Source organism: Oncorhynchus nerka, linkage group LG16, assembly GCF_034236695.1.
Source record: "Oncorhynchus nerka isolate Pitt River linkage group LG16, Oner_Uvic_2.0, whole genome shotgun sequence".
Lineage (NCBI taxonomy): Eukaryota > Metazoa > Chordata > Actinopteri > Salmoniformes > Salmonidae > Oncorhynchus > Oncorhynchus nerka.
In genome coordinates this window covers 41,775,069-41,799,626 of record NC_088411.1, presented here as the reverse complement: position 1 = coordinate 41,799,626, position 24,558 = coordinate 41,775,069, and the positions used below count along the sequence as shown (strand labels likewise).

The 24,558-nt window shown below is 44.6% G+C and overlaps 1 protein-coding gene across 7 annotated transcripts in view; it reads right to left on the bottom strand.

The window, feature by feature from the left end:
• LOC115118719 (uncharacterized) overlaps positions 1-23,528 on the bottom strand; it is a 68,572-nt gene extending 45,044 nt beyond the window's left edge. For 3 of the 7 annotated variants that reach the window (XM_029647408.2, XM_029647409.2, XM_029647416.2), the window contains exons 1-11: positions 23,018-23,528; positions 22,715-22,812; positions 20,340-20,412; positions 20,007-20,126; positions 19,610-19,726; positions 17,137-17,234; positions 15,179-15,291; positions 11,171-11,313; positions 10,520-10,670; positions 9,877-10,017; positions 9,443-9,618 (exon numbers count right to left, since the gene is read on the bottom strand). In XM_029647408.2, coding sequence (XP_029503268.2) covers positions 9,443-9,618; positions 9,877-10,017; positions 10,520-10,670; positions 11,171-11,313; positions 15,179-15,291; positions 17,137-17,234; positions 19,610-19,726; positions 20,007-20,126; positions 20,340-20,412; positions 22,715-22,812; positions 23,018-23,071 — 1,284 coding nt within the window. In that variant the 5' untranslated portion in view covers positions 23,072-23,528. The other 4 variants (XM_029647413.2, XM_029647414.2, XM_029647410.2 and 1 more) reach the window with 4 other exon arrangements.
• Between the last annotated feature and the right edge of the window lie 1,030 nt (positions 23,529-24,558).

Sequence of the window (24,558 nt, the reverse complement as noted above, 5' to 3'; positions counted from 1 at the left end):
GCAGCGATCGGTTAGCTGCTCGGATAGCTGATGTTTGAAGTTGGTGAGGGAGATAAAAGTCTCCAACTTCAGCGATTTTTGCAGTTCATTCCAGTCACAGGCAGCAGAGTACTGGAACGAGAGGCGGCCAAATGAGGTGTTGGCTTTAGGGATGATCAGTGAGATACACCTGCTGGAGCGTGTGCTACGGATGGGTGTTGCCATCGTGACCAGTGAACTGAGATAAGGCGGAGCTTTACCTAGCATGGACTTGTAGATGACCTGGAGCCAGTGGGTCTGGCGACGAATATGTAGCGAGGGCCAGCCGACTAGAGCATACAAGTCGCAGTGGTGGGTGGTATAAGGTGCTTTGGTGACAAAACGGATGGCACTATGATAGACTGCATCCAGTTTGCTGAGTAGAGTGTTGGAAGCCATTTTGTAGATGACATCGCCGAAATCGAGGATCGGTAGGATAGTCAGTTTTACTAGGGTAAGCTTGGCGGCGTGAGTGAAGGAGGCTTTGTTGCGGAATAGAAAGCCGACTCTTGATTTGATTTTCGATTGGAGATGTTTGATGTGAGTCTGGAAGGAGAGTTTGCAGTCTAGCCAGACACCTAGGTACTTATAGATGTCCACATATTCAAGGTCGGAACCATCCAGGGTGGTGATGCTAGTCGGGCATGCGGGTGCAGGCAGCGATCGGTTGAAAAGCATGCATTTGGTTTTACTCGCGTTTAAGAGCAGTTGGAGGCCACGGAAGGAGTGCTGTATGGCATTGAAGCTCGTTTGGAGGTTAGATAGCACAGTGTCCAATGACGGGCCGAAAGTATATAGAATGGTGTCGTCTGCGTAGAGGTGGATCAGGGAATCGCCCGCAGCAAGAGCAACATCATTGATATATACAGAGAAAAGAGTCGGCCCGAGAATTGAACCCTGTGGCACCCCCATAGAGACTGCCAGAGGACCGGACAGCATGCCCTCCGATTTGACACACTGAACTCTGTCTGCAAAGTAATTGGTGAACCAGGCAAGGCAGTCATCCGAGAAACCGAGGCTATTGAGTCTGCCGATAAGAATATGGTGATTGACAGAGTCGAAAGCCTTGGCGAGGTCGATGAAGACGGCTGCACAGTACTGTCTTTTATCGATGGCGGTTATGATATCGTTTAGTACCTTGAGCGTGGCTGAGGTGCACCCGTGACCGGCTCGGAAACCAGATTGCACAGCGGAGAAGGTACGGTGGGATTCGAGATGGTCAGTGACCTGTTTGTTGACTTGGCTTTCGAAGACCTTAGATAGGCAGGGCAGGATGGATATAGGTCTATAGCAGTTTGGGTCCAGGGTGTCTCCCCTTTGAAGAGGGGGATGACTGCGGCAGCTTTCAATCCTTGGGGATCTCAGACGATATGAAAGAGAGGTTGAACAGGCTGGTAATAGGGGTTGCGACAATGGCGGCAGATAGTTTCAGAAATAGAGGGTCCAGATTGTCAAGCCCAGCTGATTTGTACGGGTCTAGGTTTTGCAGCTCTTTCAGAACATCTGCTATCTGGATTTGGGTAAAGGAGAACCTGGAGAGGCTTGGGCGAGGAGCTGCGGGGGCGGAGCTGTTGGCCGAGGTTGGAGTAGCCAGGCGGAAGGCATGGCCAGCCGTTGAGAAGTGCTTATTGAAGCTTTCGATAATCGTGGATTTATCGGTGGAGACAGTGTTACCTAGCCTCAGTGCAGTGGGCAGCTGGGAGGAGGTGCTCTTGTTCTCCATGGACTTCACAGTGTCCCAGAACTTTTTGGAGTTGGAGCTACAGGATGCAAACTTCTGCCTGAAGAAGCTGGCCTTAGCTTTCCTGACTGACTGCGTGTATTGGTTCCTGACTTCCCTGAACAGTTGCATATCACGGGGCTATTCGATGCTATTGCAGTCCGCCACAGGATGTTTTTGTGCTGGTCGAGGGCAGTCAGGTCTGGAGTGAACCAAGGGCTGTATCTGTTCTTGGTTCTGCATTTTTTGAACGGAGCATGCTTATCTAAAATGGTGAGGAAGTTACTTTTAAAGAATGACCAGGCATCCTCAACTGACGGGATGAGGTCAATGTCCTTCCAGGATACCCGGGCCAGGTCGATTAGAAAGGCCTGCTCACAGAAGTGTTTTAGGGAGCGTTTGACAGTGATGAGGGGTGGTCGTTTGACTGCGGCTCCGTGGCGGATACAGGCAATGAGGCAGTGATCGCTGAGATCCTGGTTGAAGACAGCGGAGGTGTATTTGGAGGGCCAGTTGGTCAGGATGACGTCTATGAGGGTGCCCTTGTTTACAGAGTTAGGGTTGTACCTGGTGGGTTCCTTGATGATTTGAGTGAGATTGAGGGCATCTAGCTTACATTGTAGGACTGCCGGGGTGTTAAGCATATCCCAGTTTAGGTCACCTAACAGAACAAACTCTGAAGCTAGATGGGGGGCGATCAATTCACAAATGGTGTCCAGGGCACAGCTGGGAGCTGAGGGTGGCCGGTAGCAGGCGGCAACAGTGAGACTTATTTCTGGAGAGGGTAATTTTCAAAAGTAGTAGTTCGAACTGTTTGGGTATGGACCTGGAAAGTATGACATTACTTTGCAGGCTCTCTCTGCAGTAGACTGCAACTCCGCCCCCTTTGGCAGTTCTATCTTGACAGAAGATGTTATAGTTGGGTATGGAAATCTCTGAATTTTTGGTGGCCTTCCTGAGCCAGGATTCAGACACGGCAAGGACATCAGGGTTAGCAGAGTGTGCTAAAGCAGTGAGTAAAACAAACTTAGGGAGGAGGCTTCTGATGTTGACATGCATAAAACCAAGGCTTTTTCGATCACAGAAGTCAACAAATGAGGGTACCTGGGGACATGCAGGGCCTGGGTTTACCTCCACATCACCCGCGGAACAGAGAAGGAGTAGTATGAGGGTGCGGCTAAAGGCTATCAAAACTGGTCGCCTAGAGCGTTGGGGCAGAGGATAAGAGGAGCAGGTTTCTGGGCATGGTAGAATATATTCAGGGCATAATGCGCAGACAGGGGTATGGTGGGGTGCGGGTACAGCGGAGGTAAGCCCAGGCACTGGGTGATGATGAGACAGGTTGTATCTCTGGACATGCTGGTTGTAATGGGTGAGGTCACCGCATGTGTGGGAGGTGGGACAAAGGAGGTAACAGGGGTATGCAGAGTGGGTCTAGGGGCTCCATTGTGAACTAAAACAATTATAACTAACCTGAACAACAGTATACAAGGCATATTGACATCTGAGAGAGACATACAGCGAGGCATACAGTAATCACAGGTGTTGAATTTGGAAAGCTAGCTAAAAACAGTAGGCGGGGCTAATCCGCTAGCACAACAAACAGCAGGTAAAATGGCGTTGACTAGGCAACGGGGCCGACAGGTAAGAAAAACAAGCAGAAAGGAGTACCGTGATTAAGGGACAGTCCAGCTATGTAGCCAAGATATCAGTGTCCAGGGGGCAGCGGTGGATGGGCAGGGGGGCTGGGCTGGCGAGTGTTATCCAGGTTTTTTTTTAAACTAACAATGACCAACTAGCTTGTAACTAGTTAGCGTCTGGAGGTTCTTGAGTGTGTCATAAAAATAAGAGTAAAAGTAATAGCGATTCCGTATCACATTGGGTGAGGCAGGTTTCCGGAAGGTATAAACAAATTAAAAATCAAAAAGAGATAGAAAGTAAATGGGGTCAGAGAGTGATTGGGACGCGGTGGTTCAGACGGTTAGCAGGCCTGTGCTAACAAGCTAACAGTTCGTAGGCCCGAGCTAGACAAGGTAGCAGTTAGCGGACCGGAGCTTGACAAGCCGTTAGCAGGCCGAATTAGCAAGCAGGGAGATAGCGAGGGCTAGAGAGTTAACCTTTGGGGGACGTCGCGATGGGGTGAGTCTGTTTATTCCTCTTCATGCGGTGAGCTGGAGATACAGCGATTCAGAAAGCTCGCGGGCCTTGGCCAGCAGGTGGATCTTTGGCGATGTCGCAGCGGAAAAGCCTGTTGAAACCCCCTCGGACGATTATGTCGGCGGACCAGTCGTGATGGATCGGCGGACCAGTCGTGATGGATCGGCGGGGCTCCATGTCGGCAGTAGAGGGTCCAGGCCAATTGGCAAATTAGGTATCTTTGGACCTCTTCGGCTAGTCGGGAGATGGGCTTAGCTCGAGGCTAGCTCCAGGCTAACTGGTGCTTGCTCTGGGACAGAGACGTTAGCCAGGAGTAGCCACTCGGATTGCAGCTAGCTATTTACGATGATCCGGTATAAAGGTTCAGAGCTTGCGGTAGGAATCCGGAGATGTGGTAGAGAAAAAGCAGTCTGATATGCTTTGGGTTGATGTCGCGCTGGTGTCCTAGTTAGCGTTGAAGACCGCTAGCAGTGGCTAGCTAGTAGCTAGTTAGCGGCTAGCTTCTGATGAGGGTTCCGATTCTAAAGTATAGAAAAAGCAGATCCGTACCACATTGGGTGATGCGGGTTGCAGGAGAGTATATTCAGCCTGTAGTTGGAAAGTGAGATTAAAATATGTACGAAATATATACAGAAAAAAAAAACTATATAAAAACTATATTTACACTATACAGGACGGGACAAGACAAAACACACGTCCGACTGCTACGCCATCTTGGATAAGACAAGGTAGGTAGATAGGTAGATTGCAAAAGGGGACATGGACGAGCACGTGTCTTATTAAAAACATGTAGGTAACTAGGCAAGTCAGTTAAGTACAAATTCTTATTTACAATGACAGCGGAGAAGTTGGTTAACTGCCTTGTTCAGGGGAAGATCGACAGATTTTTTACCTTGTCAGCTCAGGGATTCGATCCAGCAACCTTTTGGCCCAACGCTCTAACTACTAGGCTACCTGCCGCCCCGGCAGCAATGGTCATACAGTCCTGAAAACTCCTCTAAACAAAGTTTACCTTTTGGCAAAATAATATATATATAAAAAACAACTTTAATTTCCAAATAATTAGGGTATTCTTTCCAAGCAACATTATTCAATTCATGAATCACCACAAATCAGTCCACAGCAGAACACAGTAGAACAAAAAAAACTAAAAGTTCACTGAAAAACTAGAAACTATTCCACCAAAGTCTATGTCAGGTGATTATCCTCCATTAAAAACTGATTCTCAACCAACTCATTTATACTGAACAAAAATATAAAAACAAAACAAGCAACAATTTCAAAGATTTTGCTGAGTTACAGTCAATTTGTTACTTTCCACACGGCCATCACTCATCCATATATTTAAATGTACATACACTTATTCCATCCATTTAGATGTGTGTATTAGGTAGTTGTTAGATATTACTGTACTGTCGGAACTAGAAGCACAAGCATTTCGCTACACTCGCATTAACATCTGCTAACCATGTGTATATGTGACCAATAAAATTTGAAATAAATTATGCCCTAATCAGATTTCACATGACTGGGCAGGAGCTCACCCACTTGGGAGCCAGGCCGGCCAACCCGCTGGGGAGCCAGGCCGGCCGGCCCGCTGGGGAGCCAGGCCCAGCCAATCAAAGTGCGTTTTTCCCCTAACAAAGGGCTTAGAAGCCAGATATGGAGGTCCTGGGTTAGCGTGGTTACACATGGGCTATGGTTGTGAGGCTGATTGGACATAAGGCCAAATTCTCTAAAAATTTGGTTTATGGTGGAGAAATGAACATCCAATTCTCTGGCAACAGCTCTCATGTCCAGAACTGCAGTCAAGCTTGTCAATTACAAGCTCGCTGAAAACTTGACATCTGTGGCATTGTGTTGTATTACAAAACTGCACATTTTAGAGTGTTCAATTTTGCCTATTTTTTATTATTAATTGTCCCCAGCACAAGGCGCACCTGTGTAATGATCATTCTGTTTAATCAGATTCTTGATATGCCACACCTGTCAGGTGGATTGATTACATTGAGAAGAGAAATGTTCACTAACAGGGAAGTAACCTCCTTACCTTTTGGCAAAAGAATTTGCGTATGGAAATTCTCTGGGATTTTTTAAATGTAATCTAATGAAACATGGGACCGTCACTTTACATGTTGCAGCTCTATTTTTGTTCAGTGTAAATGAACCAGACGGCACTATAAAGCACACTGACCCTCTGTTACGACGTCTCAAATGACACCCTATTCCCTGTGGGCCCTGGTCAAAAGTAGTGCCCTATAAATGACACCCTATTCCCTGTGGGCCCTGGTCAAAAGTAGTGCCCTATAAATGACACCCTATTCCCTGTGGGCCCTGGTCAAAAGTAGTGCCCTATAAATGACACCCTATTCCCTGTGGGCCCTGGTCAAAAGTAGTGCCCTATAAATGACACCCTATTCCCTATGGGCCCTGGTCAAAAGTAGTGCCCTATAAATGACACCCTATTCCCTATGGTCCCTGGTCAAAAGTAGTGGCCTATAAATGACACCCTATTCCCTATGGTCCCTGGTCAAAAGTAGTGCCCTATAAAATGACACCCTATTCTCTATGGGTCCTAGTCAAAAGTAGTGCCCTATAAAGGGAATAAAAGGGACACTTACTACAGAGCCGACAGAACCAAAAGCATATATTTTTTTGTCATCTTATTTTCGGCTGCCACATAAACAAGAGTTTACGCTAGTAGCAACAGAATGGTGTGAGCAGCAGTAAAGACCATCCCCTTTGGGCCCTGGTAGTGGACTATAAAAAGGGAATGAAGTAGTGCCCTATAAAGGGAATAGGGTTTATCTGGGAAGATAAACACTACTAATACATGTCAACCTCCTGAGGCTTTCTGATGGATCTGTTGAACCGGATAGAAGGACAGATGGAGCCCAAAGCTCAGACCTCAGACTTGACACTGAAACAGCCATCTGTTGGGTCGATCTACTAGGAGAGGTGTGTGTGTGTGTGTGTGTCTGAGAAAGTGAGAGAGATGAGAAAGTTCAGGCAGGGTTTCTACGACTTCATACACTTCAAAGTTACTGACATTCCAGTTACCCAGGACTCAAACACACCCCCAGTTACCCAGGACTCAAACACACCCCCAGTTACCCAGGACTCAAACACACCCCCAGTTACCCAGGACTCAAACACACCCCCAGTTACCCAGGACTCAAACACACCCCCAGTTACTAGAAACCAACTGTCTAGCGGAGAGCCTTTGTTGTACGTAGGTTTTATATCCATACCAGTAAGAAAGAAATATGACTGAGATAATACACCCCCCCCACTTGTTGGTTCACTCCTTGGAGGACAGGGGGGGGGGGGGGGTCAGCTCTAACACCTGTTGCAATGATTTAGCCAGCTAACTTTGATAAATCAGAAATAACTGTTGATTTTCTGGTTTATTAAGAAAGATAACAGAAAAAGCATCTAGGTTTGTTACAATTATACCAGGTCAGTCCAACCCTCTTCCTGGAGATCTACTGTGTAGGTAGAGTCCAACCCTCTTCCTGGAGATCTACTGTGTAGGTAGAGTCCAACCCTCTTCCTGGAGATCTACTGTGTAGGTAGAGTCCAACCCTCTTCCTGGAGATCTACTGTGTAGGTAGAGTCCAACCCTCTTCCTGGAGATCTACTGTGTAGGTAGAGTCCAACCCTCTTCCTGGAGATCTACTGTGTAGGTAGAGTCCAACCCTCTTCCTGGAGATCTACTGTGTAGGTAGAGTCCAACCCTCTTCCTGGAGATCTACTGTGTAGGTTCAGTCCAACCCTCTTCCTGGAGATCTACTGTGTAGGTTCAGTCCAACCCTCTTCCTGGAGATCTACTGTAGGTTCAGTCCAACCCTCTTCCTGGAGATCTACTGTAGGTTCAGTCCAACCCTCTTCCTGGAGATCTACTGTAGGTTCAGTCCAACCCTCTTCCTGGAGATCTACTGTAGGTTCAGTCCAACCCTCTTCCTGGAGATCTACTGTAGGTTCAGTCCAACCCTCTTCCTGGAGATCTACTGTAGGTTCAGTCCAACCCTCTTCCTGGAGATCTACTGTAGGTTCAGTCCAACCCGAATTTAGCCGTTCTGATTCAGCTAGATAAGGTCTTGTTGAGCAGCTAATTAGTAGAATCAGGTGTGTTAAATTAGGGTTGAACTGAAAACCCTCAGGACAGTAGATCTCCAGGAAGAGGGTTGGACTGAACCCACAGGACCGTAGTTCTCCAGAAAGAGGGTTGAGCAAACCTGAATTAAACCATTCCCAATATTACATTAACAAATTTAAAAAAAAGTTATTTCAGGATGTTTAGGCGAGTCAGCTGGCTAACTTCTTGATGTTGCAATGTAGCACAGTCTTCTGATCTGACCAGTCCCAAAACATTTACCAACACAACCGTTACTAAGAGCAAAGAAACACATGTAGGTAACTGACAAAACATAGGAAACTCCTGAGTAAATGAGAGAAGAAAAGTGTATTGAAAGCAGGTGCTTCAACACAGGTGTGGTTCCAGAGTTAATTAATCAATCGACATCCCATCATGCTTAGGGTCATGTATAAAAATTCTGGGCAGACCGTTGTTTTGGCTACTGTAGCTTTGCCCCCATAGGATGACAACATGTCTTGACCTAAATGCAGCTGTATTGATCATCTGGGAAGAATAAACTTGGGTTGATATTTCATAATGTCCGTGGAGTTAACTCTGACAAATTAGAACCCAACACCATGGTAGTCTCAGACACCAGATCTCAACCCAAACGGGAGATTCTGGAGACAGCGTTTTACACCAATGTCCACAAAACACCAAAATGATGGAACATCTTTTTTATTTTATTTAACCAGGTAGGCCAGTTGAGAACACCTTTATTTAAACCCCACCTCTTTAAGGAATACCTAGGATAGGATAAAGTAATCCCTCTCACCCCCCCCTTAAAAGATTTAGATGCACTACTGTTCCACTGGATGTCATAAGGTGAATGCACCAATTTGTAAGTCGCTCTGGATAAGAGCGTCTGCTAAATGACTTAAATGTAAATGTTAAATGTTAACCAGGTAGGCCAGTTGAGAACAAGTTCTCATTTACAACTCCGACCTGGCCAAGATAAAGCAAAGCAGTTCTCATGGAAGACCAGTGTCACATCCCTCCAATAGAGAGTTCCAGACACTTGTAGAATCTATGCCAAGGTGCATTGCAGCCGTTCTGGCTGGTGGTGACCCAACGCCCTATGAAGACACTTTATGATGCCCTTTCCTTTGTGGCAGATCTGTCTATTCCACTAAGCAGACACGTTTACCAAAAGCCACAGGGGGAGCCCGAGGGGGGAAAAAGGGGGCCATATTACACACTTGTAGGTGTAAAAAAAAAAGGCAAATGTATGTTTGAAATTTGTTTGTTTTTGTTGCTTATCCCATCACCCCTTGGTGAGGCTGTTCCACCATCTACCAGCAATGGGAACCCTGGAGCAATTAAGTGCCTTTCTCAAGAGCACAGAGATTATTTCACTTTGTCAGCTCTGGGAATCAAACTAACGACCTTTCGGATATTAGAACACCGACCTGGTTGTTATTCTCCATCAGTCCTCTCAGTCTACCGATCTCCTCCTGCAGTTCTCTGATGACTTTAACGCCGCTGTCCTCGTCAACAAGCCCACAGTCAACGATGTTCTTAGCTCGGTTAGCGTAGCGCAAAGTGCTCAGTGTCTCACCGTAGTGCACGTCAGCAGGAGAAATGGCTGGACAGAGAGATGGACACAAACAGGAGGTGGATCTCTCACTAAAAGAGCGACCAATCAAATCAGCGGTTGAGCTAAACAGCAATACCAAAGGGAATAATCAACACGAATGCACCATCACTCTGGATAAGTTTCTGATAAATGACTCAAAAATGTTAAATTAATACTATGAACATTCACTACCAAAATAGGTTACACTACTAGTCCTTTTTCTGTTAACAACCCCGACTGAATACCACTGACTAAGATCAACCGTACTTGCTATCATGATTGTCTTGGTGTTTCCCCCCAGGCTATTCTTCAGGAGCCAGGTAAGAAGAGAGTCTCTGTAGGGGATAAACAGCTGCTTCTTCATCTTCCCTGTGTGGGAGCTCCCTCCTCCAGTCACACATGTATCAGCTGGGAGAGAACACAGACAGACTTTATAGGGGGTGAAGAGCAGCTTTTACATTATTTTGTAACTCCTCCACACACTAAGCTAGGAGGCAAGACAGAGAAAGTAGTAAACACCCCCCCCCCCACCCCCGGAGAGACCAACATGAAACACTAATTGACTGAAACGGACTGGGAAAATTCCACAATAACATCTTCCAAAACAACTCCAAAAGCGTGAAAGGACTTATGTTTCATGACACAAAGCTAGCCAGATAGGAACACAATCATGAATACTTAGTAGTGTGGTTGCCAGTAGTGTAGCTAGCGCTTGATAGACCGATTTCTGGTGCAGAGTTTAATTGGTATTACTAATAGCCTGAGTTGTCATGTCATGGTTGGCATTAGACATGTGGTGTGTGTGTGTACATCTGTGCTTGCGTTTCCATCTGTTCATGTGCTCGTCCATACGCGCGTGTGTGTGTGTGTGTGTGTGTGTGTGTGTGTGTGTGTACTAAGCATAATTTACCCAGAGCAGAGATGACACTACCCAGAGTGACCAGGGACTTGTTGATGTTGGCTCCTTCCTTCAGTCTGGCACCAGTCCTCTCACTGCCTGCCAAGTCTACCAGGTGGATCTTACTCACAGTCTCACACGGCAGCTCTGCGTTAAAACGAACCTGGAGACCAAGGGGGGGCACACACAGACACAATGCTGTTATCCGTCCCTCCTGATGTTGAGTAAAGGAGGGAGATAGACAGGGACAAATCAGCACTCAACACTGTGCAACTTAACATGTATAGCTGGAAGTGGCTCAAAGCAAAAACAATCCTACATAATAATATTGGACAAAAAGCTTGAGGGCTGGTCTTTGGTTGCACCCTAAGGCAAGAAAATACTTTAATACTTTAAGTCAAGAAGGGTCAACCACACACACCACACACCCCACCCACAGTAAAAACTGACAAGACTTGATGTGGTCCTGAGTGAGTCAGTTGATCAGATCATTAGTAAAGTTGTGGGCTCACATCGTGAAAAACACCAAATAAATAACTAAATGTACTGTAAGTCCCTATGGATAAAAATAGTCTTATTGGTATATTATAGTAGAAAAAAAAAAAAAAATGATATTGTGAAGACTTGGTCACCGGCAGTTTGTGTGTGTGTGTGTGTGTTTACCTGTGTGATGATGACGGTGAAGATGGAGTGAGAGCGGCTGCTAACGTCATTCATGCCCGTGTTCGCCGTGATGAGTTTGGCATTCGCAGCATACATTAGCTCCTCAATATCAGTGTAGTTCTGAACCAGGCGCGTCGACAGGTCTGACCAGACAGGAAGAGAAAAATCACACCTGACACATCACATCTACCGACATGCTCATATCCGGTCAGCCACTATGACCTGTGTTGGTTAGAGTTAGCAACATGTCAACCACACAGACCAGTGTTGGGTTAGAGTTAGCAACATGTCAACCACACAGACCAGTGTTGGGTTAGAGTTAGCAACATGTCAACCACACAGACCAGTGTTGGGTTAGAGTTAGCAACATGTCTACCACACAGACCAGTGTTGGGTTAGAGTTAGCAACATGTCAACCACACAGACCAGTGTTGGGTTAGAGTTAGCAACATGTCAACCACACAGACCAGTGTTGGGTTAGAGTTAGCAACATGTCAACCACACAGACCAGTGTTGGGTTAGAGTTAGCAACATGTCTACCACACAGACCAGTGTTGGGTTAGAGTTAGCAACATGTCTACCACACAGACCAGTGTTGGGTTAGAGTTAGCAACATGTCTACCACACAGACCAGTGTTGGGTTAGAGTTAGCAACATGTCTACCACACAGACCAGTGTTGGGTTAGAGTTAGCAACATGTCTACCACACAGACCAGTGTTGGGTTAGAGTTAGCAACATGTCTACCACACAGACCAGTGTTGGGTTAGAGTTAGCAACGTGTCTACCACACAGACCAGTGTTGGGTTAGAGTTAGCAACATGTCTACCACAGAGACCAGTGTTGGGTTAGTTAGCAACATGTCTACCACACAGACCAGTGTTGGGTTAGAGTTAGCAACATGTCTACCACACAGACCAGTGTTGGGTTAGAGTTAGCAACATGTCAACCACACAGACCAGTGTTGGGTTAGAGTTAGCAACATGTCAACCACACAGACCAGTGTTGGGTTAGAGTTAGCAACATGTCTACCACACAGACCAGTGTTGGGTTAGAGTTAGCAACATGTCTACCACACAGACCAGTGTTGGGTTAGAGTTAGCAACATGTCTACCACACAGACCAGTGTTGGGTTAGAGTTAGCAACATGTCTACCACACAGACCAGTGTTGGGTTAGAGTTAGCAACATGTCTACCACACAGACCAGTGTTGGGTTAGAGTTAGCAACATGTCTACCACACAGACCAGTGTTGGGTTAGAGTTAGCAACGTGTCAACCACACAGACCAGTGTTGGGTTAGAGTTAGCAACATGTCTACCACAGAGACCAGTGTTGGGTTAGTTAGCAACATGTCTACCACACAGACCAGTGTTGGGTTAGAGTTAGCAACATGTCTACCACACAGACCAGTGTTGGGTTAGCAACATGTCTACCACAGTGTCATAATGTGGCCCTTTCAAGGTGTAGATAGTGGCTCTCCTACACCCATGTTCTGTTAACTCAGGTCGAAAACTCCTGGCAGAGTCTCGCTCTCCCTTTTCAAGCAGAGATAGAGACCACAGAGTGAACAAAGGATTTAACGTGGCCAAACTCCTAAATCCTCAAAATGGGAAAATGAAACAGTTGAAGTCAGAAGTTTACATACACCTTAGCCAAATACATTTAAACTCAGTTTCACAATTCCTGACATTTAATCCCAGGAAAAAAATCCCTGTCTTAGGTCAGTTAGGAGGAGCACTGTCTGTGGTGATCCTGCAGACAAAGATGTTCTATTATATTGACAAGATAGTCGAGTGACCGCTCTGACAATGGAAGTTGTCGTCCCAAAGGCGGTAAAGCATGCGGTCTGATTATCGTGGACACTGCAGAACTGCACCATGGAGCACTGCATGGCGGGAGACAGGGTTTGTCTAGAAGAGATACAGTTGAAGTTGGAAGTTCACATACACCTTAGCTAAACACAGTTCCACAATTCCTTACATTTAATCCTAGTAAAAATTCCCTTGTCTTACGTCAGCTAGGATCCCCACTTTATTTGAAGAATGTGAAATGTCAGAATAGAGAGAATAATTAATTTCAGCTTTTATTTCTTTCATCACATTCCCAGTGGGTCAGAAGTTTACATATACTCAATTAGTATTGGGTATCATTGCCTTTAAAATGTTTATCCTTGGGTCAAACGTTTTGGGTAGCCTTCCACAAGCTTCCCACAATAAGTTGGGTGAATTCTGGCCCATTCCTCCTGACAGCTGGTGTAACTGAGTGAGGTTTGTAGGCCTCCTTGCTCGCACACGCTTTTTCAGTGCTGCCTACAAATGTTCTATAGGATTGAGGTCAGGACTTTGGGATGGCCACTCCAATACCCTGACTTGGTTGTCCTTAAGCCATGTTGCCACAACTTTGGAAGTATGCTTGGGGTCTTTGTCCATTTGGAAGACCCATTTGAGACCAAGCTTTACCTTCCTGACTGATGTCTTGAGATGTTGCTTCAAAACATCCATGTACATTTTCCCTCATGATTCAATCTATTTTGTGAAGTGCACCAGTCCCCCCACACTTCACGGTTGGGATGTTGTTCTTCGGAATGCAAGCCTCCCATCTTTTTCCTCCAAACATAACGATGGTTATATTGGCCAAACAGTTCTATTTTTGTTTCAGCAGACCAGAGGACATTTCTCCTAAAAGTATGATCTTTGTCCCCATGTGCAGTTGCAAACCGTAGTCTGGCTTTGTTATGGCAGTTTTGGAGCAGTGGCTTCTTCCTTGCTGAGCAGCCTTTCAAGTTATTTTGATTTAGGATTTGTTTTACTGTGGATATAGATACTTTTGTACCGGTTTCCGCCAGCATCTTCACAAGGTCCTTTTCTGTTGTTCTGGGATTGATTTGCACTTTTCGCACCGAAGTACATTCATCTCTAGGAGACAGAACGTGTCTCCTTCCTGAGCGGTATGACTGCTGGGTGGTACCATGGTGTTTATACTTGTTTACCATTGTTTGTACAGATGAACGTGGTATCTTCAGACGTTTGGAAATTGCGCCCAAGGATGAACCAGACTTGTGGCGGTCTACAGTTTTTTTCTCTGAGGTCTTGGCTGATTTCTTTTGATTTTCCCAAGATGTCAAGCAAAGAGGCACTGAGTTTGAAGGTAGGCCTTGAAATACATCCACAGGTACACCTCCAATTGACTCAAATGATGTCAATTAGCCTATCAGAAGCTTCTAAAGCCATGACATCATTTTCTGGAATTTTCCCAAGCTGTTTAAAGGCACAGTCAACTTAGTGTATGTCAACTTCTGACCCACTGGAATTGGGATAGTGAATGATAAGTGAAATAATCTGTCTGTAAACAATTGTTGGAAAGATTACTCGTGTCATGCACAAAGTAAATGTCCTAACAGACTTACCAAAGCTATAGTTTGTTAACAAGAAATTTGTAGAGTGGTTGTAAAACGCGTTTTAATGACTCCAACCTAAGAGTACATAAACTTCCGACTTCAACTGTATATGTCCACTTGTGGGAAGAGTCCGTGGACACTTAAGGGACAGTTATGTTGCATGGGTTTCATTTGGTGACCTCATAAAGGACAGGAAACACACAGAACTATATCTCTGAACGTGAACATTTCTCAATTATGGTGTTTACATCTAATTATTGTATAAAATGGATGAGTGAAGATGAAACTATTTGTGAAATGATGTAATGTGATGTTAACATTTACATTTTGGGAGAATTGTATTCCCTGTAAAGTTTAACTAGTCACCGGCCGGGCCCCCGTGAACACAGATATGATCTGGCGTCATGGAAGCGCCTTTCCCATTGTTACGAATAAAACCCCCTGCTTAGGAAATGCTCTTCAGACTAACCAAACCCACAGCGTGAGCTGTGGTTGTGAATAGCTCAGACCACGCATACCTCGGTGTAAGCTGATGTGGCACAAGTTTGAGTACCAAGACTACCAAATGTTGTAGACCCCTGATCAATGCGATAGTGAGTGATAAAGTCTTACTCTCCACATAGGGCCCATCCTTGGGGTGTTCTCTGAGGTGGAGTCCTGACCCGCTCCCTGGATCCATAGTCGTGAGGAGGTCCTGTACACGCTCATTATAAATCTCCAGGTAGCTAACAAACAAAGACATGGAACATTTCACATAATAAACATCCCCACCATCGGGCTGCAGAACAATTGACCGCAAGCTTCCTTCAGTATCTACAGGCTGTAGAAAGGTGTTTGCTATTTGTTGGGAAGGAGGGGGGGATAAGTAGCTTTAACCACATCACATGATACTCTGTGAAGACGTTAAGATAGCTACTCCATTTCCTGTTCAGTCACTGACTAGCTGCTTTCATTCAACCATCACTTGATCCAAATCATCCACTGACAAATTGTATTTTCAAGATCATTTTCACTCACTTAGTGAATTACCTAATTCAATCCTGTCAGAAAAACACAAAATTATTTTCCTAATCTATTGTTAACAGAGATTAAAGTGCCATTTACAGCAAAGCAAGTCATCTTTTCACAGCCTGAACAAAGAGATTTGTTCTGTTGGGGTCGTGAGGAAAGAGATATTCTGTTGGGGTCGTGAGGAAAGAGATTCTGTTGGGGTCGTGAGGAAAGAGATATTCTGTTGGGGTCGTGAGGAAAGAGATATTCTGTTGGGGTCGTGAGGAAAGAGATATTCTGTTGGGGTCGTGAGGAAAGAGATATTCTGTTGGGGTCGTGAGGAAAGAGATATTCTGTTGGGGTCGTGAGGAAAGAGATATTCTGTTGGGGTCGTGAGGAAAGAGATATTCTGTTGGGGTCGTGAGGAAAGAGATATTCTGTTGGGGTCGTGAGGAAAGAGATATTATGTTGGGGTCGGTGAGGAAAGAGATATTCTGTTGTGAGTGGGAGGAAATAGAGACAGGGGACATTATTGCTTAGTTGTCTGGAAACAACTTTAACACTCACAACGATCCCTCCCTGAGCACACAAAAATGAAAGCAGACACCATTTCCACCTGATTAAGTTTTAATACCCTGAATGTTTATTTAATTAAAATAGTTCTATAAAAAAATATATACTGACAGCGGCTGGGGAAAGTATTTTATTTAGTCATAAAACCTATAACAATTACTGCAGCGGAGCTGGTATAAGACAGTTTGTCTTTATGTTCATCGGCATACAGATGTACTGTAATCACGCTGTACTCGTACATCAACTAGCAGTCAGGTTAACTAGCCTAGCGCTCCTCTATGGGGTTTGGCAGTTAGCTCAGCTATCCTAGCGCTAATGTATGGGGTTTGGCAGTTAGCTCAGCTATCCTAGCGCTCCTCTATGGGGTTTGGCAGTTAGCTCAGCTATCCTAGCGCTACTGTATGGGGTTTGGCAGTTAGCTCAGCTATCCTAGTGCTACTGTAGCTCAGCTATCCTAGCGCTCCTCTATGGGGTATGGCAGTTAGCTCAGCTATCCTAGCGCTACTGTATGGGGTTTGGCAGTTAGCTCAGCTATCCTAGTGCTACTGTAGCTCAGCTATCCTAGCGCTACTGTATGGGGTTTGGCAGTTAGCTCAGCTATCCTAGTGCTACTGTATGGGGTTTGGCAGTTAAGTCTGAGGGACTCTAGATGACCTATCATACAGAAGGTGAAGAGGCCAATGTTCACCTTCCTTTACCGCATCTTCCCCCAGTTGTTCTAATTTGCTCTACTGGCTAAAAGTCGGGACAGGTAAACGTTGTGAATACCAATAGAGATGACCGTACATGGTCGACCCTCTGCTAATTAGTCACATTTTAGATAGGTGCCAAATTAACAAGCCATCTGGCCAACACCATTGGACCACACTGTCTGGCACACTTATTTAAACTGCTAGTGGTCTCTCTACACCCCCCCCCCAAGGACATCAGTAGCTTTAGCAATCAACTGTTCCATGACAGCATCCTACAGTAGTAGTTGGTAGTTTCTCACCAGCCCCGACTCTTACCTGACCTCTATGCGGAAGGAGGCCCCATCCACCTGGTCCATCTCTGATATGTGACAGAACAGTCCATCACAGATCCGTGGAATCAGACCTAGATCTTCCTGGAACACAAGTATAATAGGAGAAGTCATGTACAGTCAACATCCATACGGTGTATCCTGTACTCCCTCTCCTGTCCTATATACACACAGGTAAGGTAATGTACAGTCAACATCCATACAGTGTATCCTGTACTCCCTCTCCTCTGCTGTCCTATATACACACAGTCAAGGTAATGTACAGTCAACATCCATACGGTGTATCCTGTACTCCCTCTCCTCTGCTGTCCTATATACACACAGGCAAGCAACAACTTCTACAAACCCCAACTAAACCGCCAGGGAATCTGATGTGAAGTTATAGAGTCTACGCCACCTTACACAAAACGCAGCGGAATATGTGAATGTCGTTTCACGTCACAAAAATAAAGGCGGGACCTTGGACGTAGTCCTGCCTATGCTGCTTGCATGGTTCTGCTACTGAGTTACCTGCCATACAAATATTGTTACGGAGCGCACAATTCGTTGAGCGGCATCGGGGCGGTGTTGAGTAGTATGAACCTCTATTTTACCACCGAACTCGCTTTGGTTGAAAATGGAACCAGGAAAATAGATTGTTTCTGAAAGAGAAACAGTAGTTTCACAAAATAATTAAACCTTTTTTTTTTTTTTACTAGGCAAGTCAGTTAAGAACAAATTCTTATTTTCAATGACGGCCTAGGAACAGTGGGTTAAATGCCTGTTCAGGGGCAGAACGACAGATTTGTACCTTGTCAGCTCGGGGATTCGAACTTGCAACCTTTCGGTTACTAGTCCAACGCTCTAACCACTAGGCTACCCTGCCACCTACAGCCGAAAAGTTGGTGTCCTTGAGGAAGACACTTAACCCTAATAGCTTCTGTAAGACAGTCTGAAAAATAGCTAAAAAGTAATTGTCACCAATCAACTTCAAGATTCCGCAGTCTTAGTTTCGCTTTGCATTAAAATAGCCTAAGCAGTCTACTTTTGCATTGATAACCAACTATAATCTCAGGGACTGTTAAAAACAATGCATGAACAAACAATACGCTTTTTGGTCATAATTTAAAGGTTAGGCATTAGGGTTAGCAGTGTGGTTAAGGTAAGGGTTTAAAATAACATTTTATGACTATGTGGTTGTGCCAGCAAGCCTCCATGGCAAGATTCATGACAAATTCCAACCTGCACCTAAAAACAGCCCCAAACCCTGTTTTTTCACTGTAAGCAAAATATGATGGCATTGTATTTTCAGCAGTTATGGTTGAGAAAACATTGAAGCAGTATAAGAATATTTGCCAGGCCATATTATTTCATTAGAAATCTGATTATTTCACATGGGGGAGATGTAGGAACCTAAAAGGCTATCTTGAGGTTTTTAGCCAGCTAGCTAGCTAGCTAGCAAGCTGCTAGAGTCACCGCCTACTTACATTTACATTTAAGTCATTTAGCAGACGCTCTTATCCAGAGCGACTTACAAATTGGTGCGTTCACCTTAAGACATCCAGTGGAACAGCCACTTTACAATAGTGCATCTAAATCTTTTAAGGGGGGTGGGGGGGTGAGAAGGATTACTTTATCCTATCCTAGGTATTCCTGAAAGAGGTGGGGTTTCAGGTGTCTCCGGAAGGTGGTGATTGACTCCGCTGTCCTGGCGTCGTGAGGGACAGCCTACTGTCACAAAATGAGGTAATGTAAAACAACCTAAACTTTAATTATATGTAGATATTACTCAAATATGCAGTGATTCCATGTGTTATTTAATAGTTTTGATGTCTTCACTATTATTCTTCAATGTAGACAATAGTACAAAGAACCTTGGAATGAGTAGGTGTGTCCAAACTTGACTGTTACGATACAATTTCATTACAAATATTTATGCTGAGACGGGCTTGGATACCATTTTTATGTATCTGCGAGCAGTTTGAATGAAGTTGAAAGCAGTTTTGCGAGCCATTGCTAACTTGAGTTAGCATACAATCGTTGTGCCATCTGTTCCAATAGACATCCAGTCATTGTGTTTATGCTTGTTAGCAATTGAGCTAACGCTAGTTAGCAACTTCAAAATGCACACAGACAAAAAAAAAAAAAAAGAAATGGGATCCACGAGTTCAACCACTCTGGTTAAGCTGAGAAAGGGCTTTATTGCTAACATTTCACACTAACCCTTAAAGATCAGTGACAAGTTATAACATATATTTGTAGTAAACAGAGTAAGGAGTGGTGCGAATCTTCGCACAGCCACCGCTAGCTCTTCATCTTCCTAAAGTGCAGTGACGCACACCAGTTACATTTCAGATTGTGTCAAGGTCATTTAATTTATGAATTTTACTGTAAAAAGGTCCTTTTTTAAAAATTAAATAAAAAGTCACCATTTCAAAGTTGTGATACAAAAAAAAAAAAACACCTCCTGGGTGACTTACTGGGTTTCCTATCATGGTATAAGACTTCCCTGACCCGGTTTGTCCATAGGCGAACACACAGGCGTTGTAACCTTCAAACGCTGCCTTCAGGACATCACAGCCCAAGTCTTTAAACACCTGCAATGAACAGGGATGGCAGGGAGGGGGTGGGAGGTAAGAGGTGAATTAGAGGTTAAGCCTGATGCATGTGTGAAACCAGGGCGAGTTCAGTTGGTATGTGAGAGTTCTGCTCTGGAGGAGAAAGAGCTAGAAGACCTCAAAGATAAGAGAGAGATGTACAGCCTCTCCTCCACATAGAGAACAGACCACAGGGTGTCCCACTGAGGGAATAGCTGATGAACAGTGAGTGGCTTCAGGTTCAGAGGTGTGTGTGTGTGTGTGTGTGTTTGTGGTATACCTTCTCCTGAGGCACAAAGTTGGGGCTTCTGACATCAGTAGAGTCGTAGGAGAAATCATAGGAGAATGAATGTCTTCCTCGGTCCGTCAGGCCAATGCCAGGAATACCTTTGTGTATGTCCTACAAACAAACCCAAAAACATTTTGATTAATTTATAAACAGGAGAGCCGTTGTCATTGTGCCATCTTCATTCTAGAACCTTCGGTTGGTCCCGATATTTGTACAAACATTTCCTATATCATCATCAATAATAATAATTAAGTTCCTTCCCCCAAAATCTATGTCACTCAAACCAAAAGCTGAAGGTTTCTGATGATTGCATGCTGCATTGACCTTGTGGTTTCCGTCTACAGAAATGATCCTCCCCTTCATGTGGATAATCACCTTCGCTGACATTTCCTTTTCTCTGTGAAACGGATGGAGATTTTAGAGCAGTTTACAGGAAGTCAGGCTGCTTTATGTAGCAAACAGCAAACAATGTCCAATGTAGGCCTACAGCCGATATATTGTTCGTTTGTGGGTGAGTAAGTGCCATGACGATAAATTACAGTCAGTCGTGATGATAATTTACAAGAAAACACCTTATCGGGTAACAAGAATTTGAACTGTGCAGTTTATCTTTGAAAAAGCATCATTGGACTTCAAGTGTTGAGTAAAATATTACTATATTTATCCCTCAACATTATATATATAGAATATATATCATATTTCATTACTCTTCTAATTATATATAGCCTTCATTCCAGTGGAGGCTCCTCAGAGGAGGAAAGGGAGGACCATCATCCTCAGTGAATATATTTTTTTTAAGTGAAACATTTAAGGTATAATTCTCAGGTAAAACTATACTAAATATATTTGTCACCAAATAATTGACTAAAACAGTAATAGGAAATGAAGGTCTACAGTAGCCCTCAACAGAACTCTGTAGGGTAGCACCATGGTGTACCACAGGTAGTTTTCATCCTTACATCAACTAAAAATACAAAACCTAGGAGGCTCATGGTTTTCACCCAATTCCATAGAATTACACAGTAATTATGACAACATCCAGAGGAGCTCTGATAGGTTGGAGGATGTCTTGCAGCATTAACTGACATTTTTGTCAACCCAAATCAAAGGATCAGAGAATGAATCTAGTACTGAAAGCATACGTTACAGCTAGTTAGCCTACTCAAACAACCAACTCAAAACAGAGAGGGGTGCTATGTTAGGTAGCTGGCTATGGCTATCCAACAGAGAGGGGTGCTATGTTAGGTAGCTGGCTATGGCTGGCTATGGCTATGTTAGGTAGCTGGCAATCAACAGAGAGGGGCTATGCTATGGCTATCCAACAGAGAGGGGTGCTATGTTAGGTAGCTGGCTATGGCTATCCAACAGAGAGGGGTGCTATGTTAGCTAGCTGGCTATGGCCAACAACAGAGAGGGTGCTATGTTAGCTAGTAGGCTATCCAACAGAGAGGGGTGCTATGTTAGCTAGCTGGCTATGGCTATCCAACAGAGAGGGGTGCTATGTTAGCTAGCTGGCTATGGCTATCCAACAGAGAGGGGTGCTATGTTAGAGAGCTGGCTATGGCTATCCAACAGAGAGGGGTGCTATGTTAGGTAGCTGGCTATGGCTATCCAACAGAGAGGGGTGCTATGTTAGGTAGCTGGCTATGGCTATCCAACAGAGAGGGATGCTATGTTAGCTAACTGGCTATGGCTATCCAACAGAGAGGGATGCTATGTTAGCTAACTGGCTATGGCTATCCAACAGAGAGGGATGCTATGTTAGGTAGCTGGCTATGGCTATCCAACAGAGAGGGATGCTATGTTAGCTAACTGGCTATGGCTATCCAACAGAGAGGGATGCTATGTTAGGTAGCTGGCTATGGCTATCCAACAGAGAGGGATGCTATGTTAGGTAGCTGGCTATGGCTATCCAAACAGAGAGGGGTGCTATGTTAGGTAGCTGGCTATCCAACACTGAAACTCTTCCAAATCAATTAACGTTTTTTGGTGTTCTTACTTTGTCTCTCCGGGGCAGTAACTACTAAACCGCTTGGTGACTACACTAGAATAGAGTTCCCCAACTGGTGGCCCGCAGGTGTTTCTCTTTTCATTGTTGGACATTAGACTTTAAAAAACACCAGGAAATCAATCCCAAGTTATTTTAATTTAAGAAATGTTCCCAAGTATTCCCACACATGAGACAATTGATCATATAGAAATGTAAACTAGGTTTGAAATTATTGTTTTAGTCAAACATATGTTTGGGCTTCATGTGGTCAATTTGTCAATCTACAAATGATTTGGAATTACGTTCCAGCCCCTGACCAGCCACTCAAGAATATAAAAAAATTAAAAAACCTGTCACCTTGATTAAAAACCTCTAGACCAGTGCACCTGGCGTAAACTTTCATGAGGAAATTCGAGTATCATGTAGTATCCTGAACCTATCGATTGAGTTGGGTGAATGGAAAATTAATGACGGCCAGCCAATATGCTGTAATAAAAAGATATGTCAATGCCCATTAGGAAATTATCGTCCTGCGTCTTCTTAAATGGCACAGACCCCACTGATTCATTCATATGCTGAGTCATGTCATCATAAATCAAGTTATATCAATCCCGATATGGCAAAGTGAAAAAAACATTGTTATGGATTGTCCATTCCGACTGAAGGCGGGTTTACATAATAAAATGACAGAATAACTCAGAAAACAGACCTTTTGTTCAAGGGTCGAACACGGACAGCCACACACACTGACGCCATGGCACGGCGCACCTTCGTCCAAATCACCTGGGAACTGCACCTGACAGCGAACTAATCAAATACAGCCGGTCAGCCACATAACTACAATCAGTTAACTTGAAAAATGGCAACGTAGTAATTAAGTTTCATGGCTGCGGGTAATTTACTAGTTTGACAGTCCTCTTCCGATAGTTTACTTCCCAGAACAAACTGATATCAAGTTGAATGTAACAGTGTGCTGCCGCCACGGTGCTTGTCCCGGTCTGAACAGACTCACCGCTTGGTGGCTCCAACTGACCTGGGCTCCAGTCTTCCTACTGACGTTTCCCATGATGCGACGTACAGAGGGGTTTTCAACACAACGATGGCGGCACAAATAAAACGGGAAAGTGCTTGCAGTGAGTTTAGAAACATCTAATACATTCACAAATTATCACAACCTCCGTTCAAAAATATGCTTCCAAACTTCGCAAAAAAAAGGGATCAACGTAACGATACACATTGAATCCGATACAGAATGTCACTACCCGAGCTGGACAAAACGACTTCTCAGAAGAACCACCGGCTACAGAAACCTCTGGGCGACGATCCCAAAAAAACACAGACAACAACAATAAAATATAGAAACACACCAAACAGCGCCAATGCAAATGATAGATCTTCAGGTCAGATAAAATCCAACGATATCGTAGTCGGCACGAAAGATGAGGAAACTAAATACACGTCAGTGATTTTGGTGGGTCTCTTCTAACTGTTCCTATTCCCTTAGGCATGATGTTCACTTGCTTGTATTTGTAGCTAGTTAAATGTATCGCAAATACGTCAGGTACGTCAACCAGGTCATATGACACGTATGATACGTCAGGTGATCAACTATTTGACGCATATAAATTATTAGTTGTATTGCAAAAAATAAGATTATTGAACTAGCACACCCTGACCACAGCCTAAATCCTAAAACGTTTGATAAGACATGTTATTTGAAAGTGATCTGCTCTGAGTTTGAGGTGGACCTATCACAAGTGGGGGCACTTCAATCAGCCCCACAATATATATTTTTTAAATGTACCACTTTTTTCTCTACAATTTATCCAAATGATAGTTACAGTCTTGTCCCATCGCTGCAACTCCCATAGGTACTCGGGAGAGACGAAGGTTGGGAACCATGCCGTCCTCCGAAACACAACCCAACCATGCAGCACTGCTTCTTGACACAATGCCCGCTTAACCCGGAAGCCAGCCGCACCAATGTGTCAGAGGAAACACTGTGCACCTGGCGACCTTGTCAGCGTGCATGTGCCCGACCCGCCACAGGAGTTCCTAGTGTGCGACAGGATAAGGACATTGCGACCAGCCAAACACTCTCCTATCCTGGATGACGCTGGGCCAAACCCTCTCCTATCCTGGCAAATTGTGCGCAGCCTCATGCGTGTCCTGGTCGCTGCCAGCTCCGGGATCGAACCCGGGTCTGTAGTAACACCTCTAGTGTAACAGTATAGCTTCCGTCCCTCTCCTCGCCCCGAACCAAGGACCCTCTGCACACAGACAACAGTCACCCTCGAAGCATCGTTACCCATCGCTCCACAAAAACCGCGGCCCTTGCAGAGCAAGGGGAACCACTACTTCAAGGTCTCAGTGCAAGTGACGTCACCGATTGAAACACTATTAGCGCGCACCACCGCTAGCTAGCTAGCTGAGTGATGACCTTATTTTTTATTTTTTTACCTTTATTTAACCAGGCAAGTCAGTTAAGAACACATTACCGATGAATGTCTTTGTTTTTTATGATTGTTTATCTTTCTGTTTGGGGTTTGTATT